The sequence below is a fragment of the Rhinolophus ferrumequinum genome, chromosome 12 (assembly GCF_004115265.2).
Source record: "Rhinolophus ferrumequinum isolate MPI-CBG mRhiFer1 chromosome 12, mRhiFer1_v1.p, whole genome shotgun sequence".
NCBI lineage: Eukaryota > Metazoa > Chordata > Mammalia > Chiroptera > Rhinolophidae > Rhinolophus > Rhinolophus ferrumequinum.
The window spans coordinates 65,717,135-65,730,505 of NC_046295.1; the positions used below are offsets into that span (position 1 = coordinate 65,717,135).

General features: G+C 46.8%; 1 protein-coding gene across 20 annotated transcripts in view; it reads left to right on the plus strand.

Moving 5' to 3' along the window:
* Window positions 1-13,371, plus strand: part of ZNF618 (zinc finger protein 618) — a 167,117-nt gene that overhangs the window by 84,844 nt on the left and 68,902 nt on the right. For all 20 annotated transcript variants that reach the window (XM_033123367.1, XM_033123370.1, XM_033123368.1 and 17 more), the window contains exon 2: window positions 6,362-6,405. In XM_033123367.1, the coding sequence (XP_032979258.1) occupies window positions 6,362-6,405 (44 nt within the window). The remainder of the gene's footprint in view (window positions 1-6,361; window positions 6,406-13,371) is intronic.

Consider the following 13,371-nt stretch of genomic DNA (forward strand, 5'->3'; position numbering starts at 1 on the left):
CTACCCTTCTCTATCCACCCCCCCCCCGCCACTGCAACAGTACTGATTACTTTCTAGCACACTCTGTATTTTACTAACTTATGACACCTAACGTTACTGTCTCCCCCACTCAAATGTAATCACCATTAGGGCAGGAACATATCCCAACTGCCTAGAACAATGGTGCATAGAAGGAGTTCAGTAAATAGTTTTCAGATGAGCAGATAGCTTTCTCCTGATTTGCGTCTTTTGCCTCAGTGGAGAGAGCGAAAGTTAAGTTGTATTTGGGGATCCACCAGCTGTTGGAAAGGAAATATATATAGATGAGGCTTGAGTTCTTTTGGATCCACTCATCCGCCTGTCCTCACTAAATAGTAGGGGTCATAGACTCATCCTCTGGGCAGGTCCTGGGGCTCCGGCAGGTGCTTCTCGCAGTTGCAGTGTGTCCTGCAAGCCTCCATGTCGAGTGTACTTGGTTTCACTCATCGTTGGGGCTGAGCATCCTCTATAGAGTTAGTTGGACCAATTGGTAATTCAGGACAGAATTTATATATTCAAACTAACGTACATAGGTATGTATGAAGTATACACATTTGTGTTACGGAGTAATGTGCATTTGATACTTGTGAATATAACATTCATGTGAATTAGTAAGAAAGAACACAAGACTTCAGGGGCATTTGAGCGTGCAGAGAACTCCCTTCTCCTGGGTTCACATTCACTCTTCCATTCCAAGTGTGTAGAGAGGCCCCAGAAGCAGTGAATATTGGGGATTTGGAATAGTCCACCAGTGGAGTTGAAGGTGTCCACCCAAAGCTGAGCACAGTGCTTGGCACATAGTAGGCTTTCAGGGAAATACCTGTTGAATGAATAAAAGGAGTGATTGCGTATTTAAGATCAGTTGTTATATTTCATCCAAGTATAATTGCAAATGCAGTTCATCATTCAAAGGAACCTCATTATCTCTATTTCCTGAAAAATAATGATTAATGGATTCGACAATATTTGCTAGATTTTTGCTTTGTGCCAGGCCCCGAGCTGGGTGCTGGAGACATGGTGGGATGTGGTCTTTGTTCAGGAGGAACTTACAGTTGGGGCAGGGGGCGGGGGGAGGGGGCGGCACTCCAGGAACTGTGGTCCCAGCCCCATAGAGTTGGGGAAAGGCACTGGTGGTGGTGTGTTAGCAGTGTTGGAGAACAATGAACGGGGACAAATCAAATCTGATGGGGGAAGGAGGAGTCACTGAAGTCTCCAGAGAGGAAGCAGTTTTTGAGTTTCAGTGGGGGAGGGAAAAGGCAAGATCCTAATTATAACACCACAGAAATGTGCTGCACCAGGTCCTGGGCTTCACTGGCCCAGGCGCCATCTTGGAGATGCCCCCTCCACGATGGTGGCCCCCCTCCATCCTCTCAGAGCTTGGGGGACTGTGAGCCCCCACATTTGCCGGGGCACCTCAGCCTCCCTGAACCTCTGGCTTGGCTGTCTTATCGAAGAAAGGCAGTTCATTCTTTGAGATCAGGCGGCCAGGACCCAAGGAGCTGTTTTCCTCCATTGTGCAAGCATGACAAATCATTAATTTTTGATTGATTTGCTTAGAATTATGGGCGCCCCAGCATTCTTTCCGCCGCTGAACAGCTGTATAACAAATGAATATATCAGTGTGCACAAAAGATTGGAGATCTAAGAGAAGCAATTACATTGGCCACCCTCCCCCACCCTCACCCCTTCCCGGGCAATGGAGGGAGGAAATTTTTACCAGAAATTCCTCAAGTGGCTTAAAAAAAGAATGCCTTTTTATAATTGAATTAAATCTTTATCTCTTCATCTTTTGCAGCAGATTTCCAAACACTCACCAGTTCCCCACGTGCTTGGGGTTCATCCATCCAGGAGGAATCTTTAATAATGAAATTTCAACTCGTGAATTAAAACCAAAATGAAAAAAAAAAAAGAGAAAAAAGCAAATTCTACCCCTCCTCTTTGCTTTTTTTTTGGTTGCTGCTATTCCTTTAAGATTTTGGAACCGTACCAGTGCACTAAATGTGACCTCCATAACTTTTAAATTAAGAATTTATGCTGGCTTGAAATTTATGAAATATTTCAGCATGAAAGAAAGCCTTTTTCCCTCAGGAAAATTGAGCAATAAATCACAGCACTGTGGATTTACTGCCCTAGAGCCAGCGAGAGATAGGATTTTTTTTTTTTTTTGCTTCATTCTGAAAAAAAAAAATGTAATCATATAAGACAGCTTAGCTGCTATCCTCCCACTCTCTAGAATTTTTAATTTCAGCTGTTTCTGCTTGGATTTATTTCCAATATTCCTGCTCGGCTTTTCAATTTCCTCAGTTATTAAATTTTAATTCAGTGCATTAGCATTTAAATTAAAAAAGGGTTTATTTTATCGAAATCGTTGGCCAGCCCCCATCCCGTAGCACACGAATTGCCTGTTTCTGCCATTTGCACAAAATGTGAAATGCAGCTAATGTATTACAACTTACATTTGCACAAATTTAGAAATAAAATTTCTGGGTTTGGAATAATATTTTCTTTCCAAGAAAATCCTTAATAAGAGAATGGAAAAGAACAACTTAACATTCGTTTGGAAGGGAAGAGGAGAATCGAATGAAACCAAAAATAGCCTTGCCCAGGTCCTAAGGAGACGCTGGTGTATAAAGAATGGACGAGATAAGGAAACGGGGGCAGGTACCTTATGGGGAACTGGAGGGCAGGGTGGATACCTTTACCAACTGGGGGTTTGGATACTCGGTAAGAGTGAGGAGCAGCATCTCTCATGGGCCCACTGTCCCCCACCATATTTTATTTGCCAGAGAGGGGTTTGGGTCAATTAAAGTTGGGTCAATTCTACATAGAATGACAGAGATGAAAGCAGAGGACGGGGATGATCTGATTTAACTCTCAAGTCTCCTGTTCCTGTTTCTACCTATGGAGAACCTCCGGTCCTGGGAAAGAGGTTGTCTAAGGTTCAAAGTTGAGACCCAGACAGTCCAACCCGCCAGGGCAGGAAGCGGCATCATTTGGGAATACGTGGTGCAGTGGTGGCAGCAGAAGTAGGGATTCCGTTACTGAAGTGCTTACTACACACACCTGGCCTGTGCTCAGTACTTGACCCGCGTCACAGGATTCAGTGTCCTTGTGAACGGGGCTGTGGGGTCTGGTTCTGGTGGGTGCTTCTGAGATGCTGACTTGCAGCACAGGACTCCGAGCAGGCCCGAGACAGCCTGGGAGGACCCCTGGTGCAATCCAGGCCGGCTCTGCCACTCGCTCATCTGCTGTGTCATGTTACACAAGGCACGCAGTTTTCCTGGGCCCAATAAATGGTGGCCTTGATGACTGTATGGAGGGTTGTTAACGATCGATTACCATTAGTGTAGTTGAGCCCACGCTAAGTCCTTTTATATTCATTACCGTACTTAAGTTATTTGTTTAAGTCTCATGCCACTCCCATGAGGTGGGTCCCAGGATCACTGAATTGCCATTTCTCCCATGAGGAAACTGGGGCCTTGTGAGTACAAGTGACTTGCCTAGGATCATACGGCTAGAAAGTGGCAGAACCAGGCAGGACTTGAACTCAGACCGTCTGACTCTAAATCCTGTGCTCTTAAACTTTGGTTCAAATTGAGAGTCAGGTCAGATTACATTGGGTAAATGTGAATTTGTGATTTAGGTTGAAGTCATACGAATTTACTGGTATTAGACTGTTGGGACCTAGGAAAATGGCGGTGTCAGAGGTTCAACTGAATTTGAATAGTAGGGATTGCTATGATGTATTGTAAGGACATAGACCAAGCCAACCTGGCATCTTATGGATGTCTACAACTGAGAGTCTGTCTACAACTGAGAGTCGCTGCCTTTAGCACTGTGGACTCCCACTAGGACTGGGAGGGCCCAGGAGGCCATCCCTTGTTGTTATAGTGTGTCTGGACTCAGGCCCAAAAGCTGTGATTGACAGGTGCTGTGATGTTGACACATGCTGTCTTGGACATCTCTTGTTTATACCCCTTGTTCATCAGCTTTCTGTATCTTCCCATAAATGGACATTTCACACCCAGCCAAGACAGCACTCCTCCCTGTAGTGGTTCCATTTCCCCGGTGCCACCACCTTAGTCTCTGCAAAAGGGTTAGTTTGGACAACTCTTTGAACATTTTTAGTATTTCGTCTTCATTTTTAAAAAATGGGTAGAAAACAAAAATGAGCGTTGCTACCCAGGGGTAAGAAGCTCAAGTATCATAAACATCATACAAGGGAAATAGATGGAGAGGATTAGGTGTGCCAAAACCAGAATCTTCTCTCTTACCCAGGTTCCCTGTACTTAAACTGGTAAATTCTCTGTGAAATTATGAAGGAAAAGGACAAAAAAAAGACAACATTAAATATATGTATGAAATGCTCGAAATCCATGCCCAGAGTTGAGTCTGAAAGGCAAGGAGAGGTTATTTGGGATTTTACCATTTCTTTAAGCTCTCTGGGGCAGAATTTCCACCCCCTACCACTTCTGCCTCTTACCATATGGACATTGAAACGTCTTCCAGTTTGCTTTACAGACATGTTTTGAGGAATGCAAGATGTCGGAAAGAGGCTGTAATTGATCCTGTTTTTTTGCTCCCAGTGAAATGATATGCAAACCATTTTCTGCTTTGTTTCTTCCATTGAAATAATACACCAGCAACCCATTAATTTCTCCCTCTCAGGCCTCACATTTCTACCTCCATATTTGTCCTTCACCTTTCCATTTCCCTTGTGTAGGCAATGGGGCTGTGTGGGCTCCCCTCATTTCCTGATTGGCTCTCCTGAGCGTGGACAGGAGATAAAAGACAAAAGAGCTGAGGAAGGCAGGCACTGGAGTAACCTCTGCCTTGGTTTGTAGCTGTGGGGTCTTGGGTAAATGGCTTAAATTCTTTGACCCTCCGTTCCTCACCTGTAAAATGGGGCTATTGTGCCTATGTGTTGGCGGACCTGTTGAGAGGATTGCATAAGAGACCTCTGATGTTCATCCACTAGCACCTGCTGTGAGAACGAGTCTGGATGTCCACAGAGGTCAGGCTGGAAGACTGGGTGTAAGGCAGGAGGGAGGGGTGGAGACCCAGGTATGGCAGCTCTTGCTGACTGTGGCCATGTGGGATTATGTGTTGCTGGATTATCTGGTTTTTAAAGAGAAGCTGAAATATGGCCCCTTTTTGGGGGGTGAAATCCCTTTATATATTTACTCTTTGGATGGAAGTCCGCCATCTGTTTTTTTTTTGCCAGTTTTCAACTTCCCATAAGCACTCATCAGCAGGTAGCTGCTGCTGTGTTTATTTTACGTTCTCAATCCTTCATCCACAATCCTAAAATTCGAAAAAGAGTTTTGGTGTCTGATGAGGTGGCAGAACTTGACCTGAAGAAGGAAAACGCTAGTTGCTGTCTTCATTTATCCCACGTAGGGCGACTGCGTAAGTTAGTTTTACTACAGAAATATCAATGTACTTGAGGACTGGGGCTCTCCAAACTCTGCCAGGATTGCTTCCAAATACAGAAAGCATCACATTACCTTTCTAAAATTGGAAGGATTCTGAATTTGGGAACACATGTGTGCCAGAGTTTTGAACCTTCATTATTCGTACTATGACTTACTGTTATTATAAATGTTTGGACAAAACTGGGGAATGTACCTTCAACCAGTGGTGGTGGAGAACCTAAGCATTCTCCCCATGTCTGTAGCCTCTGCATCGAGGTCCCCCCCAGCACTGGCCTAGGAGTCAGAATCCCCAGGTATTTGTCACTCAGTTCTCACGAGACTTGAGGCAGCTCTCTTTTTTGCCCAGGGCCTCAGTCTCTCCATCTGAACCAGAATTTTTATGATTTCTGAAAATTTCATTTGGTCAGCCTTATCTTCCCAACTCCCCCCCCCAACTAAAGAGATTAAAAACCAACACTTTCTTGCCTCCCCCTGCTCGGAGCTTTGGGGGATGGAATATTTTAACATAATATGATTCCCCAACCTCGGGTTAGTGGGAATAAATCTGCGGCTACTGTTTTATTGGAAATCCCAGCTGAAAATAAAAATGGTGCAATTCAATCTCAGATTTAGCTGGTTACTTACTTTTCACCGCGTCCCCAGGGCTGTGTGGTTGCTGGGTTTGTGTTGGCAATGGGTGCTCAGCTGGATTTAAAGGGCCAAGCAAGTTTGGGTTAGGGGGTGTGCTGACTCCCTCTTACCACTAGAGGCAGATACTTCCAGCCTGGAGGAATGGAGCAGCGGGGTGGAGGCCAGCTCACCCCTGTGTCTGAAGGCTGGTGTGGAGCGGGGGAACTTGGTGGGGTGACTGTGGGTAGAATCTTTGTCTCCCCCTTGGCTAATGTAGGTCTTTTGGGTTTCTTTTGCAGGTTGACGGAGCCAGTGCGGCTGGAAGGAAAAGCACGGCGAGCAGGTACTCTCCCCCTCTCCTGGCCTCACAACTAACAGCCACCTGTCTCTGGTTTTTCCCTTCTACCTGAAGGGACGGATGGTCCAAGCCAGCTCACTTTGCTGCGAAGTGTCCATACTTCCCAGGAGGATGTGCGGTTATAGGCGGCACTTTCTAGCCTTCCTGGTGTCCTCTGTGGGCACCTGTGACTGGAACCAAGGCTGCTCAAGTTGGGTGGAACTTAGGGGTGAAGCGCATGATTGGGCAGAAACACCTGGGCTAGCCCATCTCGGCTGCTGCGTCGTGAACTCTGGGGCAGCCAGTCCCATCCTAGTCTGCAATCATTGGCCCGGCTTGGGTCCTGTGCTCATCCCCCTGGAACAGTCACTCCAGAGCAGGGGGATGGAATACTCTGCTGAGCTACACCAGGGATGTGTCCTCTCCCTTGAAGCTGGCAGGATAGGGGGAGGGGTGGTCCCCACAGGAAAGCTGGGCTCATTAGCAAAGAAGGTGGGAAGGACACTGGACAGGCCCACGCACCGGACGTCCACCAGTGGCACAGGCAGGCACTTGGGAAATGTTAGTGCTTATGAATACCAAGCAGAGGAGTTTGCCCTTCACCCCATGGAACACTATCTCTTTAAAATGTTAATAGATTTTGGTGGGAAAAAGGGGTACTGTGGTCAAATAACTTTGGACAGTGGGTTAAACAAAGTCAACAAATTTCTTTGCCGGGGCAACTTTTCAGAGCCTTTCATGTGCTAATGTGTGTGCTTGAGAACATCCACGAGAGAGATAAGAATGCCTTGCTTCTCAAACTTACTTGACCATGGAACCCTTTTACTGAAGGTCATTCCATGGAGTGAGTGTTCCTTGGAATGCACTTTGGGAAACCATGGGAGCTGTTCAAGTTCTTTGAGCAGAAGATGAACATGTCTGGCTCTGTGTTTCAGGGAGATCACCCTGGCATCTGTTTGAGGGTGGAGTGGAGGCAGGTAGAATAGGGGCAGTGACATCAGGCTGGAGGTCATTGTGACCCACATGACGCAGCAAAGGGTGGCTCCCACCCACCTCCCTAATCTCTTCGTATGTCAGTCTCCCTCTCACTCAATCTGTTTTAGTTATTTACCCTGACCTCTCTATTTATCTAACACTCTAAAACCCAGGGTCAGCGAACTTTACCGGTAAAGGGTCAGACAGTAACTATATGACTCTTGGCGGGCCACGGTCTCTGTGGCAGCCTCTCAGCTCTACCAGTGTAATGCAAAAGTGCCATAGATAATACGTAAATATACAAACGGCCATGGTTTGCTGGCCCTGGCCTCAGAGACTTTGCAACTGCTGTTCCTTTGCCTGGAGTGTTCTCTTCTCTGATCTCGTACTTAGTGCCTTTTCATCCTTCGGGTCTCGATTCCATCCCCGCTCCTCCAGCGAAGCCTTCCCTGACCCCCTTCTTCAAGGGCCTGTGGCTTCTTTCCGCTCTTTACTTATTTTCACTTATTTGTGTATGTTTCTCTGCCTCTCTAATGCTTGCTCCATCGGTGGGGGCGCTTTGTCTGTCTTGTTCACTGCTGGGGGCTGGCCTGTAGCAGGTGTTCAGTAAGTGTTTATGAGCTGGATATGCTGAATGAGGTGGGAGAATATGTGGGGGTATTAGAGGGACCGGGTGGAATGGAGAGGTGGACGGCCAGGTTTGGACCTGTGAATGCAGGCAGTGACCCCCCTCATGAACAGCCGCTGCCCAGCACCTTGTGTTTTTCTCCTGCGCCCTGGAAGAGGGATTTTGCGTGAGGACAGTGTACAAAGCCGTGGCCTGTGGGACAGTGGGAATCCTTAGACTAGTGTGGGTCTTGGAAGTGCTTCCTGGATCAGAATATCAGGGCTGGAAGGGGCCTTGGGCTTTGTGGAGCTTCTTCCTTATACCGTACGCATGGGGAGGGAAGGCCCTGCTCAGCAATGCGTGATTGGCTGTGTCAGGCCTTGAACCTGCCAAAGCCGGGTGCTTTCTCTTCTCAGCACTACTGTGCTCACGTGAGAGTCTAGCTAGCCTCTCTCATTGTCCTCCCACATTCATTGAGCACCTGCTAGGTTAGGTCCAGTGCTGTGTGCTATGGCCTCAGGTGGATTTGATGTTAACTCATTCATCCAACAGATCTTTGAGTGTCTGGTGCGTGGCGGGCAGTGTTCAAAGTGCTGGGTCTATAGCAGTGAACAAAGAGACGAAGTTCTGCTCATTTCTCATGACTCTCACACAGAGGTGGCCCTTGCCCTCATGTGTGAATTTCTCCCACACCAGCGTATCTGTCAGTTGATCAGAGGACAACAGGCAGATTTCCCCATAGTCACTGTGGCTGCCTGAAGCTCTGTATTGAGTCTTACAAGCCCACAGCAGCAGGGAGAGCGACAGAAGTGCTGAGATAGATTAGAGATGCCTGCCTGGGTCAGGGGAATGGGTGGGCAGGTGGCATGTGTGCCATCTGTTTGCTCTCCCTGACTAGGCTAGGCTTGCGTATCCTCAGTGATGATGGAGCCTCATGTCATTACCACGGTGCTAGAATATATACCAGGAAGGACTATCCAGATCTTAGCGTTGTGTGTCCCTTGAGGCATAAAGAAGGAATTTCTGCTGATGGCTAACATTGAGTCAGCACTTACATGTCAGGCTCTGGGCTAAGTGATTTGCTATATTAGCTTACTATTAGTTTATATTATCTTTATAATATCCCTAAGGGGAAGGTGCTCTTACTGTCTCCACTTTACAGGTGAGGAAGCTGAGGCACAGAGGTTTACGGGGCTCAGGCTGCGCAACTGGAAGTGAGCAGTACAGCCCGGATGCCCGCCTGGGTCTGCCTTCTCTGATGCATGTGCTTCAACCACTGCACCCTTCCGCTTCTCAGGATGAAGGGATCAGTTAGAGGAACCTTTTAGGGGCCAAGGGCTGGGCATAGGCTGGGGGCTTGTCAAGAAGCAGGGACTTCGAAGGACCTCACAGATGAGTTTATATTGATCCTGTCATTACTGCTAATAGAGCATCTTGGAAAGACCAAAGCAGTAGTATTGTATAGTGACCCAACATTTAGTCTGAGAAGTGAACTGTGCATTAAGTGTCAAGAGAGCATCAGCCTAGGCTTTAGCTGATGCCCCTGGTGAAGTGGACCCTGGTCTTGGGTTAGATTGGCCAGGTGGGGTTTAAACTCAATAGACCCTTTGTAGAGCATTAGACTCATTTAGTCCCTGTTTCGAATGGGAAAACAAAGGCTTGAGGCTCCCTGAAGTCAGAGTTAGGCTAGTTGGCCTGGTCAGGAATGACCTTGAAGAACCCGCCACTCTGACGTGGGCCTTCACGCTCAGCTCCCAGCCGTGGCACGACACACGCCAGGGTCTGCTTTCGTCCCAGTACCTTCCTTTTGGCCCAGAACACCTAATTTTGTTACTTCTCCAGAGGGCCTCTGGCTAAACCCCAAAACCAACAACATGGGCTGCTAAGCAATTAGTGTTAAATTGAGGGGGACAAGGAGAGGTGGTGTTTCTGATCCTAAGAGACAACCGAATGTGGTTTGGTTTACTTCCCTGTAACTCAACCTAGGTCGATTTTACAAGACCAGTGATCCCAGCACTTGAGGTTAATGCTGACCTTGTGTGCAGGTTACAAATCACGTAGCACAGCTGCAGCCAAACCTCACTTATTCTAAGATGCATGGGGGCTGTGGGGCCTTAACTGTGGAAAATTCTAAAGGAAATTCAGCTTTTATAATCGAGTAAATTCAGCTACAGGCTTGCTGTAATGAAGAATTATGCCTTTTTTTTTTTTTTTTTTTTTTTTTTTTTGTCAGTTGAAGGTTTTCAGAGCTGGAAGGACTCTAGATAATCTAGTCCAACCTTCTCATTTTGGATATAAGGAAACCAGGGATACAATAGGTTAAGGTAGTCATTTGTTCACTGTGTGTACCAACTGTCTAACAAGTGATAAGAATTGTGTAGACAGGGAGATTGTCAGGGTGGGGAAGAAGATGAAAAACCAAGTCTCATTCATTCATTCCACAAATATTTATTGAGCACCTACTAAGTGCCAGAGCCTGACCTTAATGCTGGAAATATAGCAGTGAACAAAGCAGACAGAATCCTTGGCCTAGCGGAGCTTATGTTCTAGTGGGAGTGGAGAGACACAATAAATACATAAAATATGTAGTATGTCACGTGGTAAAAAATATTATGGGGGAAAGCAGGGAGGGGGATTAGAGGGCCAGAGGGAGTATTGCATCACGAAGAACAGGAGTCTGAAGCAGATGAGGGACTGAGGCAGGCATCGTGGAGGAAGCACATTCCAGGCAGAGAAGAATGGCAAGTGCAAAGGCCCTGGGGCAGGGTTGTGTGTACATCGTGTTGAACAACAGAAAGAGGCTTATGTGGCTGTGTAGGGCCTTGGCGTCTGTTCTCAGGACTTTGGCCTTTACCCTGCGTGAAGTGGGGAACCACTGGTGATTTTGAGTAGAGAGATGGCATGATGTGATTTGGTTTTAAAAGGATTGTTCTGGCTGCCAGGAGGAGAATAAACTGCAGGTGGCCAGATGCTACAAGAGGTGTTGCCAAAGGTTCGGGATAGGCAGGGTTTTAGAAGGTAGGCTTGGAAATGAGTTTCTGAAAGGCCATGGTTTTTAGGCCTGAGGAATCTAGTTCAGCAAAGCATGTGAGTCCTGCATCCAAAGTGCACAGCCTCCAGCTCAGTCCTGGGTTAGCGCCACAGTGGACCATCTGGAACTCATGTGGCTCCCACTCTCCATGCCTGCAGTGCCAGGCTTCTTCCTTACCCTATGTCTATCCCGCTAAGGGCCAAGTAGTTTAGCGCAATGTTGAAGAGCCCAGACTGCCGGGGTTCAGATCCTGGTACTATCCTCTACCTGGTTATGTGACCTTGGGCTAGTTGCCTGACCTCCGTTTCTTCATCTGTAAAATAGAGGTTGTATTAGTACCTCCCTCATGGTCTTATTGGTGATAATAATATTATTAATATTAACTGTAATAATAATGTAATAATATTACCAAATGTAATAGTAATACTATGTATACCCGTAACACAATGGCTGGCCCAAAGCAGGTATTCAGTAAATGCTTGTTTTTATCACCGCATCACCACCGTGCTGGATTCCATTCCTAGGAGGAGGTAAGAGTCGGGTAGCAGTTGATTTCTTGTAGAGCTTAGACATCTGAGACAGGACTGGTGGTAGGCATGAGGGTAGGGATGAAGCTCGTATGTGTCGCGGGCCTAGCATAATTCAGTTCCTGTGTCACGGCAGATTACACATACCGCATTTGATCCTCCCACGGCCTCTGAAGCAGTGACTGGCATCCCTCTTCTTTGGAGGGAGTTGAGAAATAGACTTGTCTGCTATCATCCAAATAGTCACATGGCTTTGGGCCAGTCTGAGTCTTGTCCTTTAAGCCAAGATTTTTCACTGGTGGACCATTTAATTTGATAACTACATGTGTGCGACTGCATAATTATTTTTTTGAATAATACATTCTTGTTGTTTTGGCATTTTGGATTTCAGCAGTAAAATAAAAATAGCCCTAAACAAATTAACTTCATTTGCACAAACATTCACAGTAACAGTAGGCCCGATGCTAGTCAGGGACTAGTATGGTATTATATTAGCAGAAGGAATTACTGGAGAACTCTGGGTGTGTTGTAGTCAGGCTGCATCTTTCACCTTGACTCTGGGTTTATGCCCCTGTTATTGGAGCTTGTTTGATTTCCAGAAATGTGTATTCTCACCCTACCAAACTTTGGGCCACAAAAATCATAAATTATTGGCTGACTCTGAAAGTTCAGGTACTTATTCCAAAGGGGAGCCAGTGACTTTTTTGGTAGGCAGAGATTACTCTGCGTAATCAATAACTGTGAAACCTGCAAATAAGGCAGTCTTGAAAATTCAGACACTTCCTTAGGTTTGCCTTGTGGAGACAGCCACAGAAATGCCGACTTACTTAGGCACATCAAAATCGGTGAATCACTGCTGCCAAATGGCACTGTGGTTCTCAAGCAAGGAGTGGTCCGGCAGAATCAAGTGACGAGACCCTAGGGAACCTCTGCTCAGTCCACCCACCCAGCATGAGCCTCCGTGAGCAGGTTCAGAAAGTTCTTCTTGTGAAGCTGGAGTTTCACTTCAGAGCATTCAGAGGTCTTGCCTTGTCCCAAAGAAGCAGTCTTGAGAACGGTAACTAGAATGATCCGACCTGGTTGCTTCTAGAGGCCCTTAATGACAAAAGGCCCTTGATCTGAGAAAGCAATTCCAATTTCCACAACCTCATCGTCTGTCTGGCTCTGCCAACTGAAGGGAAAAATCCTGACCCTCAGCTTCAGTTTCCTCCAGATTCCGTGCAATACGTGGTGGTTAAGAAGTCGGTACACTCGAAACCCACCTCCTCGATCATTCCTACCTTCCCGTGCTGCAGTGAACGTGGCTGTATTGTGTGTCCTGAGCTCTCCTCTTCATTGTTGCTGCATGGAAGTGTGTCAGGGCCTCCACTCCTTTTGTTTCCACTGAGCCTAAACATTCCCTTTCTACATTCATCTATGAGTACTCCCTCCATGTCCTAAGAGCTCATCTTTTTCGTACTTTGACCACACTTCACATTTTGGCTGGAGAGCGCTTCTTAAGGACGGGAGAAAAGAACTAACATTTATTGAAGCCTTCTATGTGTGGGGTGCCATGCTGGGCGCCTGTGTACATCTCTGTGCTTTAACCTTCTACACAACCCTTAGCAGTTAGTGTTAACATCCCTGGGTTACACACGAGGAGACAGTGGTATGGGTAGGGTAGGAAGCTTGGCAATGGTCCATACATCTGGTTTATCCTCCCCAACCCCTTGGGAGGCCTGGACCATAGAGTTAGGAATCTCATTTGTGTGTCCGAGGGCAGCATGCCTCTGGGCAGTGAGGGACCAAGCCTGGATTCTCACTGTAGCGTGTGTGGACACAGCTGGCTATGC